The 19,491-nt window shown below is 35.7% G+C and overlaps 1 protein-coding gene across 12 annotated transcripts in view; it reads right to left on the bottom strand.

The window, feature by feature from the left end:
• The window catches only part of Taiman (nuclear receptor coactivator 2), a 64,466-nt gene that overhangs the window by 5,716 nt on the left and 39,259 nt on the right, over nucleotides 1-19,491 (bottom strand). For 2 of the 12 annotated variants that reach the window (XM_049455200.1, XM_049455216.1), the window contains 9 exons: nucleotides 12,879-13,668; nucleotides 11,293-12,827; nucleotides 11,010-11,189; nucleotides 9,451-10,879; nucleotides 9,200-9,388; nucleotides 8,790-9,133; nucleotides 8,434-8,731; nucleotides 2,048-2,266; nucleotides 372-731 (listed from right to left, as the gene is read on the bottom strand). In XM_049455200.1, the coding sequence (XP_049311157.1) occupies nucleotides 372-731; nucleotides 2,048-2,266; nucleotides 8,434-8,731; nucleotides 8,790-9,133; nucleotides 9,200-9,388; nucleotides 9,451-10,879; nucleotides 11,010-11,189; nucleotides 11,293-12,827; nucleotides 12,879-13,668 (5,344 nt within the window). The remainder of the gene's footprint in view (nucleotides 1-371; nucleotides 732-2,047; nucleotides 2,267-8,433; nucleotides 8,732-8,789; nucleotides 9,134-9,199; nucleotides 9,389-9,450; nucleotides 10,880-11,009; nucleotides 11,190-11,292; nucleotides 12,828-12,878; nucleotides 13,669-19,491) is intronic. The other 10 variants (XM_049455208.1, XM_049455214.1, XM_049455203.1 and 7 more) reach the window with 10 other exon arrangements.

Here is a 19,491-nt window from a genome sequence, read left to right as displayed (position 1 = left end):
AATTGAAATATGCCGAAAATTGTAATACAAAAATTTTTTTCATTATTCTCTACTCAATAATATTTCTATTATGAAGTTTGAGATTACGAATCAAATAATCTGCTAAAGATAAGTTATATACATTGTTAAGTTAATAATATTATTCAAAACTCAATTCTCAAATTTCTATTATGATTAATGAAGTTTTAGATTAAAAATCAAATTATTATTCAGATCTGCCAAAGATGAGTTAATAATTTCTTTCAATAAACTTTTATTTCAAAGTATAAGCATACAGTTCTATAAATATATCCATTCTTTATTAATAATATAGTTCCGTTTTTAAACCTGATAACTATGAATTCTCTAAATAATTATGCTTGGTTACTTACGTGCATCGAAGCTAAAGTTCATGGAAGGATCTGGTGTATTAAGTAGTGCATTTTGGCTAACACCAGTTCCTATTGACCCAGATTGATGTTGTTGCATGCTAAGCGAATTTGTACTATTTAAACCTCCAGAATTGCCACCACTCATTGGTCCCTGTTGAGCACTGCTCAAGGGACTTTGCGGGGTGGAAGTTATTCGCAGACCGCCAGGACCGACATTTCCTCCGCCGCCACCTGGCACTCCGTTTCCACCAGAAGAAGCACCAGCTCCCCCAGCGGCAGCAGCCTGTTGTTGAGCACGTCCGCTTACTATAGCCCTCAATTCTTGTTTTACGAAATCAGAAGAGTTTGCTGCATTACCTGCTGAAAAAAAAAACAAACAAAGTAAAAAATAAACATTAAACAAAATAAATTAAAAAAGTATAAACATAATTTTTTACTCTAATTATTTACATATATTGTTATTCTGATATGTTTACATGATACATTATGATGTGTAAGTATGAATAAAAAAATAATCCCAATTTATTACATAACGATGCATACATATCACATAGTCAACAACACAAATGTGTAAAAAAAAGGACGTTTAACCTAATGTTGATTTACCACCGATTGGCGCTCAAAATAAAATTATGTTATTTACAATACGAGAATCCAGTTCGAATTCGGTTTCTGCAACTTTATTTAAACTATGACTATGGTAAAATTATTACATATAAAATAATAATTCTTATAAAACAAAATATAAAATTGAGTTCTTTTTAGAAATGGAAAGGAATACCAGTTGGTTTATCTCTCAATAATTCACAAAAATAATGTACCCCAAAAATTATCGATTTCCCATTTTAACCAACTTTTACATCAAATATATTAATAATTTAATAAAATAAAGCAAATAAATAAGCCATATATAGTTTTATTTTACAATTTTATAGAAAGTTGTAGTGAACTAACAGTTTTTATCTGTGCATAAAATTAAAGAAATGCATAACGTATTTTTTAATACATTCACGTAAGCCATTAGCTAACGGGCAGAATGTAAAAATAATCAGATAGAACAATGTAGGAAGTAAGGAAGTTTGTGTAATTTATTTTAGTAATTATATCTAGCATACAAAGCATTTATGTACAACATGAGTATATACAATAAAAGTGTGAGCTCAACAACGGTGGGTAGTAACCAAAATAACAAATACACCATATTTTTTAAATAAATATATTATTCAGAGCACATTTGCATGTTTCGCATTTCGGGTTATTATGTGAAAAATTAAATTTTTGCAAATAATTTCATTAAACTAACAATTTCGGCTATTTTTTAGTCACATATAGACAGTAATATGATTAATACAGAAGGATTTGAATACAAATTTTTTTTTATTTTATTTTATAAACTCCAGAACACCAATTTGATTTAAATAATACAACTTGTTTGGAAGAAATTCTAATTCTTCAAAAAATTTACATATAGTAGATCAGTATTCTTTAAGAAAAAATGTTTATGGCCTTCCTTTTTACATTATCGGCCAGATAATAAACATAAATATCGAATATAAGTTTAACATCTATATACATTAAGTGTATATTTTTGTATTAGATACAAATGTAGGGAATATACATATTATATGGTACAAAATATATATACTATTTTATATTCCAAGTTGGTAAACGCTTACCGGCCTGAGCGCGACCATAAAATTCGTTTTGTGTTTGTTGTGAGGTCGCATGAGCAGCATGCTGCATATTATTGTACATCATGCCACCAAAGCCAACAATACCGACACTCCCGCCGACGCTGACACCGCCATTTACGCCGAGGCTTGTGGCGGCGCCATTGCCGCTTGTACCTACAATATTTTCGTGATTTACATTCGCAATGAAAGGGCGTGGAGAGCCTGTTTTGGGTTAATACGATATTTGCATTTTAAGTTCAAAACTATATTTACTGGACGTATTCTGAAATATTTCTAATAGTAAAACTTTTCTAATATCATAGATTTATAATTTATAATAAATAAATGTGGAGGACTAAAATCAGGTCAGTACTCTTCTTGCCGGCTACTGTTTACTAAGTAACTAATATAATAAAGCAAATACGAATAAATAGTCGTGTTCACGCTTTTGTATATTTTTTTATTTAAAAGATATATTTGAAACATACTTAACCTGCAGGTTTAAAATTTTAAAGAATAACTCTTTTTGGCAAAATTAGATTCCATCATTCAATAGATAATATTTGACGTTTAAGGTAATACGGATATTTCGATAACATACAGTTTATGTAATTCGATTTGCCTTTAGGCATCAGCCTTAGCTTTAAATGTAAATGTTAATTTTTGATTTATTATTGATGTCTTGTATCTTCATCATATATATTTCATTATTTGATAAAAGTCTTTTTAAGTACTTATTTTCACATTAGGGAACATCGAAAAACACAACTTCGAAACGAAAACTACACCACGCATTGAGTGGTTTGGACAACAAAGCTTTAAATTTATACACAAAATATTCTCATATGAATTAGCCATGCGAATCCTATTTAGATTTGCGTATATAATTTCTGTGTTATTCAAAACTTATAATATTGCAAAAAATATCAGAGAAATATGCTTATTAAGAAAAGGATAAATTTAGAAATAGTCTTTTGAAAGAAAAAAAATAATAATAATATTACTAAAAGCATCAGAGTTTACAAATATGCTTATTGAGTAAAGGGTAATAAAAAAATAACACAGTAATAAGGCGACTTCGTTCTCACTTTCGATGTGACGTAGGTGGTAAGCGCGAAGGATATGAATACGATCACGAGCATTTACGGTCTTTTGACCAAATCGATAAAATTTGAATTTTATTTTTAATATTTAATTATAAATGTTCCCATATTTATGTACGTTCATAAATGCATTGACCCCATTGGTTTTTAGCAATTTTATTAATGAACTAGCTTTTTACCCGCGGCTTCGCACGCAGTGGAGCCATTAAATAAGTATGAGAGATAAAGATTAAGAGTATTATAATAGGAATGAGTCAATATGATAACTAAATTTTATTGCTTGGCTGAGATCAACAATTTTTCAAAATTACTACAGTCAATGAAGTTTCAACACCTTAATATATGCGTATTTAAATGAAATAACAAATGTTAAAATATATTTCCCCGTAACAAAAATAAATAGTTCTGAATTCTAACAGTTTAAAAAATAAAATACACAGTATTAATCTAAGATATTTTTGTAAACAATGTTATAAGTTTTCCCGTCGGGTGCAAATATGTGTAAATTCCAGGCATTAGATACACGTGAACAGGCTACATAAAGTCGACCATGATAGAAGCATGGGTTTTCTAAATGCACTCCTGCTACCTGTAATGTTTGTCCTTGTGCCTTGTTTATAGTAACAGCAAAGCTAAGCTTGACGGGAAACTGAACCCTTTTAAATTGGAATGGAATGTCAGTGGGAATAATTGGTATTCGAGGTATTATAACACTATTTCCTTTACCGACACCTGTTAAAATAGTAGCACCAAGTATGTTTTGTCCCAATTTTGTTATCCGAAGCTTTATTCAATTACATAGCCGAGAGGCATCTAGATTTCGCATAAGCATTACTGGTACATATAGTTTATGGGACGGTATACCCGATAGTTCAAGTGAATTTAAAAACTCCATAGGATATGAAGTACTTAGTTCCGTATCTATAATTGTATCCATTGACAAATATTCCTTCATTTCTCCTTGAACCTCGTTTAAAATGTCAGTGTGGATCCTATTAACAATTTCATTTCTTGGTGCTAATATTGCTCTTGCACACAACCACCGATCACTACACAAATTTTGTTGCAATTCCGGAAAAACATTAGCAGTGAGATCCACATCACTTTCTACTAAATTCTCTTGATCCAATTTGATTTTTTTTAATATGAAGTACCCTATTTTACTATAGTTTTAAACTGCATGTAACGACAGAAGAAAATAACAATAAATATGGAAAAAGTACAAACATTTGAAACTATGTACATATATTCGATTGAATTAGATATTGTCTTCACCGTCGGTAATACAGTAGAACGGTATTACAGTATTCATTGTTGAAACTTCATTTTCGCATTTATAATATTAGTATGAGTATGATTTGGATATACCAGATTTCCGCTTCCGAGGCATTTCTAAGAAAAGCAGAGTAAGAATTAACATCAGAGAGTAAGATGTAAAATAATAAAGTGACAGCTAACCACAAAAATTGCGGATTACCTAAAAAATTTTAATAGTTTTATACTGTATGCCGGTAATACTGTGGGACGGTATTACAGTATTCATGGTTGAAACTTCATTACTGTAATGCTAGATGGCGTTGAAGTAGCTAAATTTAACGATTTTTTGAAAAACAATTTTTTACCTTTCTTACATTTTTTTTTAATATAAAGTACCCTATTTTACTTCTAATACCTTCAGGAGTATATGTACAAAGTTTCATGATGATCGGTTAAGTAGTTTTTGCGTGAAGGCGTAACAAACAAACTTACATTCGCATTTATAATATTGGTATGATTATAGTTAAAAAATTTAAAAGTTGGTGTGTATTTGTGTATCATGATATTGTCACCTAAACACATCAATGTATCAGTATTTCTCAATATAATTGAAGCGAGATCAGTAAAAGTCGAGTTTAAATTCAAATATCTCAAAGCATGGCAAGCATGGGTGAAGACAGAGCGGAGCAAAAACAAAATTGAATTGTGAAAAATGAGCAAATGATCACTGATTCCCATACCCACGACAACTATGTAAAGGGTGATTTTTTAAGAGCTTGATAACTTTTTTAAAAAAAAAACGCATAAAATTTGCAAAATCTCATCGGTTCTTTATTTGAAACGTTAGATTGGTTCATGACATTTACTTTTTGAAGATAATTTCATTTAAATGTTGACCGCGGCTGTGTCTTAGGTGGTCCATTCGGAAAGTCCAATTTTGGGCAACTTTTTCGAGCATTTCGGCCGGAATAGCCCGAATTTCTTCGGAAATGTTGTCTTCCAAAGCTGGAATAGTTGCTGGCTTATTTCTGTAGACTTTAGACTTGACGTAGCCCCACAAAAAATAGTCTAAAGGCGTTAAAATCGCATGATCTTGGTGGCCAACTTACGGGTCCATTTCTTGAGATGAATTGTTGTCCGAAGTTTTCCCTCAAAATGGCCATAGAATCGCGAGCTGTGTGGCATGTAGCGCCATCTTGTTGAAAACCACATGTCAACCAAGTTTCAGTTCTTCCATTTTTGGCAACAAAAAGTTTGTTAGCATCGAACGATAGCGATCGCCATTCACCGTAACGTTGCGTCCAACAGCATCTTTGAAAAAATACGGTCCAATGATTCCACCAGCGTACAAACCACACCAAACAGTGGCATTTTTCGGGATGCATGGGCAGTTCTTGAACGGCTTCTGGTTGCTCTTCACCCCAAATGCGGCAATTTTGCTTATTTACGTAGCCATTCAACCAGAAATGAGCCTCATCGCTGAACAAAATTTGTCGATAAAAAAGCGGATTTTCACATTTCGAACCGAACACTGATTTTGGTAATAAAATTCAATGATTTGCAAGCGTTGCTCGTTAGTAAGTCTATTCATGATGAAATGTCAAAGCATACTGAGCATCTTTCTCTTTGACACCATGTCTGAAATCCCACGTGATCTGTCAAATACTAATGCATGAAAATCCTAACCTCAAAAAAATCACCCGTTACATAAACATACACATATGTATACTGTATTACCGCCGAAATGTATAAATCGTCGCTAAGTTAACAAAAATCGTTGAATCGACAATTTTGCGACAATGTCGGCTATGTTGGCAGTTCTGTACTTTTTGCAGTGCTTTGATTTGAAGTAATGCAATTTTCGATTGGACTACATTTTCATGCCGTCAAATTTAGATAAAATGAGCTAAATCGAGGAATGTGCTTTGAACATATAGAAGAAATGATAATTGTACAGAAATTGTATTATTTATTGTCAGATATAGTACATAATAATGACACAAATGAAAAAAAAATTTAGTTCTTTAACACTCTCTGCTTTCATATTCCACTGAATTGAAAAACATGTAATTTCTAAATAAAACGTAGTGTCATATGTTACACGTCACGGCGTCATAAAAAGTTGAAAGTATTAACTAATGAAACCAAAATGTTGTGATATATAAAATTATTCGACAAAAAATCATTGTTTTGTAAAAATTGGAAATTAATTTGCGGTGCTCATATTCTCGAGAAACACCACTTTTGAGTATACTCGACCGGCAATACATTGGCCCTCACCGCTTTGTAGTTCCTCAGTCGGGTAATTGCTATTTAATTTCATGGTCTGTCAATGGAGCGTCTGAACGTCTGCACATCATCAATTAGGGAATCGGGTTCACTACCTCCTGGCTTTATGATTTCACTGACATTCAGCACGCTGGAGAAGTGTTCCTTTTATATTTTTAATATATCCTAAACATCCAAGCCAAAGAACATCCGTTTGAAGGCGAACCATCCCTACCTAGGGTTGTGCGCTGGATTTGGGACCCGCCACGTAAAAAACCCCCCAATGAAGAGGAAATAACAGGCTCGGACAAGAAATCCCCTTTCTGATGACGACAGCTTAATTTACAATTGATAATTAAGTATGTTTTCGAATCTTTTTGTGATTAGTTGTGTGCAGGATTTATTATTGTGTTCAGTTCAATAAATTTAAATATTTATTGTAAGCATTAGAGTGGTTTTCACCTATTTAATAGACAGAGACCCAAGTGAACAAAGTGAGAATCTAACCATGAGGCCAACAATATCGTGATCACTTCCGTTGCGACTGATATAGATAAACTTGAAAACTTGATGACCCGTTAATTCCAATGCGGGCAAATTTAATGAAGCTTTTATATTTTGACAATTTGACCGATATATATTATTCAGATATTTAAATTTAAATAACATATTTTTCAGTCAGAATGTCCAAGCCTAAATGTTGTTAGCTTATATAAAAAAGAATTAAATGTAAATTTACAAAGAAGTATGTATTGTCGAAATCAAAAATAGTCTTACTAAAAAACGCACGAGGAAACAAAATATTTCAGAGACTTATTTTCACATTTTCAAACTCAATGAATTTAATGTTATTCAATTGAATAATATACAAGTACTTTTATACAGAAGTCTAAGTAATGTAATTATTGTTGTTTACTTACTAACACTAAATTAAATGTGAATTAGTATGCTTCTCAAATCTTTCTTCAATATATACATATTAAAGAGCTTTTGGCATCCTTTCTTAGAGTACTATTCTGACATCATTATGAGGGATACATAAAAAATCAAATGGACGGACATTCAGTACCAATATCAAAACTTTATAAATATGTTGGAGCTAAAGATCTTTCCACCTTACTAGCCTACAAAATTTTGCTTTCTTTCTTTAGTACTATTACGAAACTACATTTCTGTACCGTTAATCGCAAATTTTTGGTAGTTTTGGGCAATAGTACAATATGCGTAGTAGTAAAGATATTTGCTGTCCTCGGAGATATTCCCATTTATCAAATATGGGCATGTTTTACAAAAAAATTAAAAAAAAACTCAACAATAATTTATAAACCATAGTATCGTTTTGTGAGCGTGAAATTGAAGCGATTATGCGTGCACGTTAGTTAAGTTGACTTTACTATTGCTATAATAACTTTAGCACGGACCATACATGTAAATTAATATATTTCTTCATTGTGATCATTTAGATAAACCGCAATCTCTACTACCGTTATTTTGTACTTTTACAAAAAAAAAAGTTATCAGAACAAAATTATTACACAAAGAATATTCAATTCGAAGCAAATGGCGGGATGTAAAAATTATAAAAGTATTTTGCTTCTGGTATAACAACTTTGACCAGATAAACGGTATTGGTTAAAAACAATCTGTTAATTAGAAACCTACAAACCTACGTTAGATAGCGGACATTCTCTGTGTTATTACTCTTTGATGGAAATATTAATAATATAACAATTTTCAATTACTATAAATGTTTTCACATACCAGGTAAATGTTGGGTAGTTTGCGGAACGCTACTCTGCCGTTGCATTCGTTGCATTTGTTGTTGCTGGAATACGTTTGAGCTGGGCCCACCATATGGTGACTGTGGAGATGGGGAATTTGAGGTACCACCACTAAAACCACCAGATTCACCACCTTGAAAAGAATTTTGCCGCTGCAGACCGACATTAGTTCCGATATTACTTGTAACTGCATTGCCAGATACACCCCCTCCGTTCGGAGAGTTGAGACTTCGCCGCTGATTTTGATACGGACGTGTTGTATAAGGACTAACACCCTGCTAAAGGAATTACAAAAAATAAAGAAAATGTCCTCAAAGGTAAATTTTATTCACTAACTTGTAACTGCGCGCTTAACATAGGATTGTGTTGTTGTAATGAATGACCGCGTTGAGTTGTCACATTTCCACTTAGTTGTACACTTGGCGTACTAACATTACCACTTGCATTCCATTGTTGTGATGACGGCATGCCTGTAGGTGATTGTACACCACCTGCTCCTCCACCAAAAGGCGGTTGGCGTGGTGATAGCTGCGGAGTGACATTAGCGTTTGCTGCTTGGGCAGCCTGAAACGCCATCTGTTGTTGTTGCTGAGCATTCACTTGTTGTTGCTGCTGTGAAATATGCTGTTGATGATGGGGCGATAGACGTTGTCCGCTTTGTGAATATTGCGGTGCATAACCTACAGGGTACAGTGTGATAAAATACATGTGACTGTAAAATCAAAAATGAAATGCTGGTAACTAACCTGCATTCGTTTGTGGACTAAATGGTGCATTACGTTGCCCTGGACTTAACTGTTGTTGTTGAAGTAAATTCTGTGCAAAATTCGGACTCAGTTGCGAATCGGGCGGCAAGTTGGTACGAGACAAGGCGACATTTGGCGCTACTGTGTTATTTAACAGCGAACCAATGTTGTTGATGTTCGGATTTAGACCTGTACGGCACAGATAGTATAAATAAATATAAAAAATGTATGTAATTATTATTTTTACGTACATAACTGGTCTGTGCGCGCTGTTGCACTCTCAGGAACCAAAAGCTGTTGCTTTTGTTGTTGCTGAAGAAGACGCTCTTTCTGTTGTTGTTGCTGTTGCTGTTGTTGACGAATTCGGTACTGCTGATGCGCTGGCAAAACAGAGCCTCCAGGTGTCGTAACAGTATTCATTGGGCCCCTGTTACGCGACGCCGAATACATAGGTGGCGGTCGTTGGAAACTTTGATTGGCGTTGACACGTAGTACCTCCAACATTTGTTGTACCTGAGTTGACTGTTGATTGCCTCCAATTGCAGCCTGCTGCCTTTGCAACATCTGCAGGTGATGCTGGAGCTGTAGCTGTTGTTGTTGCTGAGTTAAATTCCCTCCAGTGCCACTCCCCATTATGTTGCCAGGATAGGCTGGCGGTTGCGGCTGTTGTTGATGATGTTGCTGCTGTTGCAGTTGAGATGTCTCGACCATCAATGAATTTTGAATAGCGTTGATAGCCATGCGTTCATTAATCTCTTGCTGCGTTAATCCAGCCAAGGCAGTGGGAGTAGGTGCTGATACAAATGGCCCATCGTCTGAAACATAGTCCATAACGCTATCCAAAATCTTAGATAATTCTGAATCGCCATCAGCGCCGCTAGGAGCGGCTAATTGGGAGTTTGCTTGTGACGTCACAATTGACGCTGTGACGTTGGCTGTCCCTGAGGTAGCTGTGGTGTTATGTGAAGATGTTCCGAAGGCGTCCGATGAAGCAAAGTTTATTTGCGGTTGAGATAGTTGTGTTGGCTGCTGATGTGAAGAACGTTGAATGTTACCTAAACATTGTTGTTGTTGTTGTTGTTGTTGTAGGTGGAGTTGTTGCTGATGTTGCTGCTGTTGCAGCGTGAGGTAGGCATCGGAAAATTGTTTGCGCATACTATTGCTCCGTCCACCGGCTCCGACAGAACTGCCTCCTGCACTAATTGATGAGGTCGTCGTCATTATGCCGCTTTTTGGTGGCATGCCACCTAGACTATTCGGCGCTGAAACACTCATAACACCGAGTGTCGAGTTGACGCGGCTTGCTGAAGGTGCAATGTCAGGTATAGTTTTGACTTGAGGTGGTACAGTGACTATAGGATTCTTTGGCGGATTTTCTAACAGCGAGGCAAGCATTTTATTGCTCTCACGTAACTTGGATGGGCGGTCACTTTCACGTTTTGCTAATATGCCATCATCCGGTTCATTGAGCGAACGCTTGCGAGTTGTAGGATCACCCTGGTACTTTAAACTTTTTAGTAAATCCTCTTGCGACATGTCCTTGGAGTGATGTTGCCCGTGGCTATGACCGTGTGAATGACTATAATGACCATCGTCCTTTTGTAGTTGACGCATCAATTCACTTTGTCGACCAAGCGAAGGTCCTTTTCCATCATCATCCTCCGATTTTTCGTTAAGCAGCTGTATTAAATATATTCAGAAAAAAAATCTGTATATTCCAATTCAAGTACATGAGTGTACTCAAACATTTGTGCTGATAGAATATGGCAGATAAGTGAATGATTTAAAGGGATGGTGGGGCCTTACTTACCGACAGTAACATGGGATTGCTGGAGTTCGAAGATTTTGGTAATGCACCACCACCAAATAGGCGCGCATTCGATATACCAGTAGCGCCCATTTTGAACATTCCGGACGAACCCCTGTTGCTACCGCCGGCACCTCCACCATCCTTATCATCATCGGAATTCAGTAGACTCTGATTGTAAAACTTTTGGGAGATCAAAAATATCGCATAAATAATACCTCCTTACAAACTACATATTAAATTATGAGCAAAGAGAAATTATGTATGTATATAACTCTAAACTCACCTTATGGCGCAGGCTAAGATGATCTTTATCACCATCGGCCGGGTTCATTCCTGAGGTCATTGAATGCGATTTATTTGTTAATAAGTGCCGTAAACGCTCTGATTCCGGTTGGGGTGGATTCGGCTGTGCAGATAGTTGAGTCATGTTAGCAACAGTGGTAAGTAATGGCGGACCACCATTTGGTAAATTTGCAGGGCCGCTCAACGCACCACTGGAACCACCTTGAGGTCCAGAATTATTGCCACTTATGCTGCTACTGCTGTTTATGCTAGCGTTCATGTGGTCTTTATCATTATTTTTATCACTTGTTTCAAACGCCGGAAAACCAAAACCAAATGGCCCTCCACTAACCCCGGGACCAGCAGATGACGGCTGACTTGTATTTGACTGAGGCGAAGGCAAGCTCGCAGCTGAGTGTGACGACAATTGATATGGTGTAGATGGTGAAGCACATACTGCCGGACTGAAACCATGTCCCGCTGACGGTGGACGCGGAGTGCTTACTGGGGTAGTAACAGAAGCGCGAGAGTTTGGACGCGAATCCGTCCAACCAGTGGCGTCCATTTCAAAACTGGAATGTGCCAAGTCAAAATCAAAAGGGTCGGAACTATAGAAAATCGTTGCTTCGGGTCCAGCAGGCGATGCGGTAAACGAATTCACCAGATTGGAATTATTCGAAGTCGATGCCGATGTTGCCACAGCAGGATTGTTACGTTGTGTACCACTCCCTGTACCATTGATAACAGCTGAAGTCATCAGTGGTCCACCCACATTAGTAGTTTGCGTGGTGAGTGGTGGCATACCACCACCTCCAACTAGTCCTCCTAACATATGTACACCGCTACTTACACTTGCTAAAGCTGACGCCGACGAAGAGGAGCATGACGAATTGTTATTAACAAGTGAGTCCAAGGGCAGAGAAAGGGGCGAAACTAACGATGGACTAGGCGACATTGTTGACAAACTGCTAGATGGCATCATACTACTGTTCCCGATACCTCCGATGTTCAATCCACTTATACCTCCTCCGCCTATATCGTTATCCGTGTTAAGTAATGTTTGCAGAGACATAATATAATCTCCCTCAGTTTGCGACTGATTTAAAAAAAGTCGTGAATTCGCCTTAACATGGACATAAACATCGGGTGCGCCCAGACGCAATCTAAATGGACGTGACATCACATTCGCAATGGGAGGATGAATGAGTGTTGCAGGCGTTCCACCAGGTGAGTGTGATGATGGAGAGTTCATCAAATGGACTGAAGCAGCTGACTCTTGAACCTCGCGTAAGTGTGATTTCAGAGCATTTAAGTCTTGCGGATGACAAAGATCCTGCAAAAGGCGTCCCAACCAACTACTTAAATGTTGACGATAGGGTTGACGAAGTGCGGTTACATCCAAATTGAGTATCTTGCCGTGTACGTCAAGTTTAAAGGTTAAATGCTCTATGGCCTGCGGTTGTATCTGTTGTATGGCCGGTTCATCTTCGGGACGCGTAATCAAACACAATATGGAGGACGTTGTATCACCATCGTCTAAAATTTATGTAATTAGTAAATGAAAAACTCAAACAACTAACATCTTACCTTTCATCGGTGTTGCTAGCAGCATAACTTCCTCATATTTTTCGGGGTTTATATGTTGTCCGACAGTTTTCTGATCCAAAGCATCGTTTTGGTGCGTCATAGATGTTTGAGTAGCCGAACGCAAATCTTTCACTAGCATTCGGACTTTAGCTGCTATATTTCTTTTAGCTTTAGCACTTCCTGGACCTAACGAAGCTGTTGAATGTTGCGAATTTGTACCACTATTCGCATCTTCCAAATCATTCCAGCCACTTTGGCTACCGCTACCACAACCAATGTCACCAGTTGCATTTCCGCTAACTCCATACGGCATATTATTTATAATTGGATTTAATTTCGCATGATCGTCGGAGTGTAGGTACTGATATAGTGGTTTACGAAACAGTTCCTGTTTGTCATAGCCGATTAGCTCTCGTATATTCTGCGTACACGACTCGATTATCCCGTCTGCAGTGACTTGTAAAAGCACCCAATCGACTGAAGAGAGGTAATGTTCCAACGCCTCAAAATAGGCAGATATTTCGGGCACCTGACCGTTAAGCAGTGATGGCTCCGGCAATGGGGGTTCGGTCGATGAAACGTCACCTTGTTGTACTGGATGGATAGAGCAATTGTCAGTTGCACATCGTAAACAACGTGTAGATGCTGTATTATTTCGATTATCGTTGCTTTTAGAAGTTGAGCTGCTATTGTTGTTATTAGGTGTCGTCGAATTGAGAGCTGAAGAAGCGGTAGTCGACGTTGAGGAAGAAATATCACGGCTTTGGCCCTTGTCACAAAACTCACGATACTGAAAAAATGGGAATAGTTATAAGCCAATGACGAGACAGGAATTTATTGTGTAAAAAATACAATATATCAACTGGACTTTGAGAAAATATGTGTAATTAAAGGACATTAAATCAATAAAAATTATATAAATAAATAATGTTTACCGTAAAAAACTTTTAAAGTTAATCCTCATTTGCAATCTTCTCATACGTATGTACAAGGATCTCAAAATGTTTATATATGTTCGTATGAAAGTAAATGCCTTTCTGTAAAGATTATTTGACTATTTGGAGTAAGTATATATATATCAAATTGTACATTTATCATGTGCTAAATCATACAAAAAATTGACATTACTTCTGAAGAACAACCACTGTTGGAAAAAACTACGCTTTTAGACTTTGCCTGGGCCACGAATCACACACACACACTTAACCAACTCGACTATGAAAAACTTGTTACTATTTGCAAAGTACAAAATAGTTAAATTTAATTCCAGTTATAGAAACCTTTGGTTATAAATTTAAATAAAATAAATATGTATTATGCCTTCATAGAATCTTTATAGTTATTTTTGTTTAGCTACTCTTTGGGCCAATATATGCAAATGATTTCTTTTCTACTATATTTGCCGCTGCAACCTCTCAACGATTTCGAACCTCTACAACGAATGAATTAAAATTTTATAGTATGCAAGAAAAAGAGAAAAGCGCACATTGTGAAAACGAAAAATATTGCACCGATCAACGCAATCATAACAAAAACAAATAAAGAATCAGCATGTACACAAGAACAAACGAAACGAAATAAGAGAAGATTTAAAACATTATAACGTTTGGGAGTGCGAATGGTAAACTAAGGCAAAGTGAGATCTACCTCATGAAGCTCCACTACCAAACAAAAAAACCTCAAAAATTAAACCCACATAAGAGATATCTTTGCAAAAACAACTGTTGAAGCAACGAACAATCGCAAACTGAGAACGATGAAATACATTCAATGCTGACGATACAACACAATGATGGCGACAACTTTGACAATGAGTCGACGTATACACGAAGCGAAGGTAATTAAAGTGTATATATTACGTCAAATATATCTATGTATGCATGTACATACATACTATACATGTGTAGATACATATATGTACGTATATATGATTATCGAGGAAACTATAGCTACAGATAGGAAGATAATGAAACAGGCATAATGAGTAATATGCTACATATTTTTTTTAAACTTTGCGAAATCCGCAACCGCATTTCAATATTTAACAACTAAATAATTGATATAAAGCAAATATTAGTTTCACTCGTTTAATAATAAAACCTTAAAACATTATTAGGGGTTTCACATAGGCTCATTATTGTTATAACGATCCGAAAACATGGCGTTCAGAGTTGTATTTCTGTAAACTTATTTTAGTATGCAATCCAACAACAAAAATGTACGATTCTATGATTTTACGATTCTTTATGAGATGTTGTGAGTACCCCATATTATTTTATTTACACAATATCACCCTAGTAAAACAACAATAAAAATTATGTAATGATGTCATATACAGCCATATGAGCTTGAAAATAATTTCTCATATTGACTTGCACAACCAGAGCAATGACGATCATGGTGCTTAGGTAGCCGGCATCTCATAATAAGAGTACATGGATGAAGCAATAGAGCTTTTTGGATAAAGCTTGCGGGAGCCGGTATCCGTTCAACTGAAAGGCGAAAGAGGAATTGCAGAACTGTGTAATATAAATTTAACTTATCCCTTGAGGATATTTAATGTAAATTCAGCTTTAATGTAAAATATGATGATATAGAATGATATACAAACAAACAAAATACTAGCAAAAGCATGCAATCTTAATAAAAAAAACGCACTCAGCATTTAGAGCTACAACACCAACGATATTCTAATGAACACCAAAATTTAGTTAAACTATGTAATGCACAATAATATTGCCAAAAGAAGAAACGCTAACAAAAATAAACACCTTTGCACCTCTAAAAACTCAAAACAAGCCCAGCCGAATGAACATACATACATATGTATGTACATGTATGTACACATGTACATAGTTCGTTGATCTGCTCATTTTGTTGTTATACGATTGGAAAAAGTCTTTTTAAGTTTCCTTTATTGTATTCTTCACCTATTATATGTATGTATTTTGCAATGTTGTTACAAACTTTTGAATTTACCAAAGAGGAAGAGAGAATAAATACAGCACATGTTCAGAAGAATAAAAATATATATGTAGAGAAATATTGAGATAAGTATAAATCAGTGGTGGTGTAGCTCCCCGAAACCAATGAATATGAGTAACAAAATAAGCTATATGTAAGTATGTGTTAAATCATACTTATGCAAGAATATGTCAGAAAAGCCATTCATATGTATATACATCCATATACGGCGTTCACCAACATTGTTTATTATGGGTCTATTTATCCCTTAGAAATACAATACACTTGTGTGCCTTTTCTTAGTAGAACATTCATGATTACGAGAGCACAGCGCCTTTTAAAAGGTAAATTGGAACTGATATTTGTTTAATAAAAAAATAATAATTGATAGTATTTTGTTATTTTAATTCAAGCGATGTGTTTTTAATGCAGACAGAAAAAATATGTTTTACACAAATAATTGGTTAGTAAAATATTGCTTCCCCTCAGACAAGTATGGCTGAAGACCGCCAAGACAACAACAACTTGAAAACGATAACCATTTTTTTAAAGGAAATCGTCTTCTCCGAGGCTCATTTTCATATGACCAAAAATTGTCCAAATCTAAATATAACTGCAAAATATCGGTCAATGTGTGAGATATATAATTCATTCAGGAATAATATTTTCCTGACAATGGTATGTCTGTGGGTCAAAAAAGGGTTGAATCGTGTCAGTACTTCCCTTACCTCCCGTATACCTAACACAACGATTTTCAAACTTCTTAGTGAATTTATACCGCATACCGGTGTGTTCAAAAAGTATCGCGAATCGAAACTGACAGTTTTCTTCGATTGCAGGGGCGTGGTGCATCATGAGTTCTTGCCACAGGGAAGAACGGTCAATAAGGAATATTACCTGCAAGTTATGCGCAATTTGCGCGAAGCAATCCGTCAGAAACGCCTGGATTTGTGGAAGAACAAAAATTGGCTTTTGCACCACGATAACGCCCCTGCTCACATCGTTGCTTGTGCGCGACTTTTTGGCCAAAAACAACACACTAATGATGCCGCAGCCACCGTATTCCCCAGATCTACCCCCCTGTGACTTTTTGTTGTTCCCTAAACTGAAGAGGCCCATGAAAGGGCGACGTTACACTTCTCTTGACGAGATAAAGACGGCATCGAAGGAGGAGCTGAAGAAGATAAAAAAAAAGATTTTTTGAAGTGCTTCGAAGATTGGAAAAACCGTTGGCACAAGTGCATAATATCTCATGGGGATTACTTTGAAGGGGACAAAATAGATATTCATGAATAAATAATTAATTTTTGAAAAAACACAAAATTCGCGATACTTTTTGAGCACACCTCGTATATCGGCCAGCATGTGAGTTATCTCTATGGAAATGAGAGAAGATTTTTTACTGAAACAGTGTATCTTTGGGTCTAAAATGAATAAAATTGGCGAAAACATAACCTAGCCTTCATATAAGAAACATGTTAATAGAAGGCAGTTTAAGTTTTAAAATAGATAAACTCGGGTCGATACTACCCTCAACTCCCATCTACTATATACACATATATAATGGTTTCCGTTGTTTTAACAAATCTTTTGTTGAATATATCGGTCAGGGTATGTGTTATATAACATTATTATATTGTATATACATACATAGAGTTGAACATGCATAACTCAAACTCTTGAATTGGTAATAGAAGTCAAATTTCATACAAATTTACTTTCATAACTCTAAGTTTTTTTGTGAATCATGGTGATTCGAGTTAAGGAAGTTCAACTATATACATAAGTATATAATTACTTGGATTCCGATCCTCTGGTTGACGGTTTACCCTTTAAGGTATTTCCCTGGTTTTGATTCACGTTGCAAGAATATAAAATGTTCGGTTGCGCCCGAACTTAGTTCTTCCTTACTTGTTTAGGGGCACAAACATACACTGTTATGAGCTAAACACGCTCTCTTATTTTCATAACGCACATATTGGCCGATATATGCGGTTCAAAGTCACCCGGAAGTTCGAATATCCATATATTAAGTATATGGGGGTTAAAGGAACTATTGGTCCCATTCAACCCATCTTTGACATACAGACATACCATTATAAGATAATGATTATCCCTTAATTTCAGTTATATGTACATATATATCACACATTGACAGACATTTTCGACCAAAAGTCAACTGTAAGTACCGGAGTCTAAATATTCGGTACCAGAGGCTTGAACAGTTTTATTGAATTTAAAAAAATTGTTGGTCATAAGATGGCACATACTAAAGGCATTATTTGTGCAAAGTTTTATCCCGTTATATTAATTGCTTCTTTATTTATGTACTGGAAAGTGCTTTCACTTGGAAATTAAAAGTGTGTAGTATATGGTTGTAATTGAGTTATCCCCAGATTACCTCCATTTTCACACTGTCGGTAGAAGTTCTTATTCTTATTTGTACTCAGAAAACTTGGTTGCTGTAACTTAAGTTGTTAAGGAGATATGTACATTAAACTTGCTATAGGGCGGGACCACGCCCACTTTTTTTATTACAGCTTTATATCTTAACTTAGTGCTTAGTTATGCCACTTTATATGTTTTCGGTTAAAGGCGATTTGTGGGCGTGGCAGTGGTTCGATTAGACCCAACTACGAACCAAGTTTCATTAAAATATCTCAATTTTTACTCAAGTTACAGCTTGCACTGACGAACGGGCAGGCAGACAGACATTTCAACTTTTCTCGGCATTTTCATCATTTATATATATAACCCTATACCTATCACGATTAGTTTTAGGTGATACGTACGACCGTTAGGTTAACAAAACTATAATACTCTGTAGCAAATAGGTTGCAAGAGTATAAAAAGTAATGCTGTAAACACACCGACCGATAATTAAACTGAAGGTCTGAACGTGAAAGCTTTTCTTGGACATTATCGGGAACTTATCTTCCATTCATCTCATCACCATCTCTTCTACAAATTACAAGTTGTCGCAATAAATGTGTCCTGTAGTGGCCACGAGCCCTGAGCTGACACCTTGTAAGTTTGTATGCCTACCACCATAGAATATTTCCTTGCTCGAATCAACCGCATTCTCTTTCAGCACATTTTTTATTAACATCAACATTTTGAATTTATTTAAACATTTAAAATATTTGCTTATCGCATGTCATTTTGCCAACTGATTTATGGTCGATGCAAATCATGAAGGAAAGCACTAAAACGTAAAAAATAGATTTCCGAATAACGTTATTTGAAGAAAATATATAACTGAAGACTACATTTGGCCCACTTTTCAGGGCCACGAGTTGGGTATAAGCTTAGTATTTACATATATACAGACACACATTGACATGTATTAACAAGTAAGAAAGGGCTAAGTTCGGTTGTCACCGAACATTTTATACTCTCGCATGATAAAGTGATAATTGAGATTTTATTATCCGTCATTTACATATTTTTTTATTTTGTTGTAAAATTAATTAGATTAGTAGTTCCTGAGATATGGTTTTTGGTCCATAAGCGGGCGACGCCACGCCCATTTTCAATTTTTAAAAAAAGCCTGGGTGCAACTTCCTTCTGCCATTTCTTCCGTAAAATTTAGTGTTTCTGACGTTTTTTGTTAGTCGGTTAACGCACTTTTAGTGATTTTCAACATAAC

The sequence above is a fragment of the Bactrocera dorsalis genome, chromosome 1, assembly GCF_023373825.1.
Source record: "Bactrocera dorsalis isolate Fly_Bdor chromosome 1, ASM2337382v1, whole genome shotgun sequence".
Lineage (NCBI taxonomy): Eukaryota > Metazoa > Arthropoda > Insecta > Diptera > Tephritidae > Bactrocera > Bactrocera dorsalis.
Note: the sequence above shows the minus strand (reverse complement) of the source record. Positions and strands in the feature narration are given on the sequence as shown.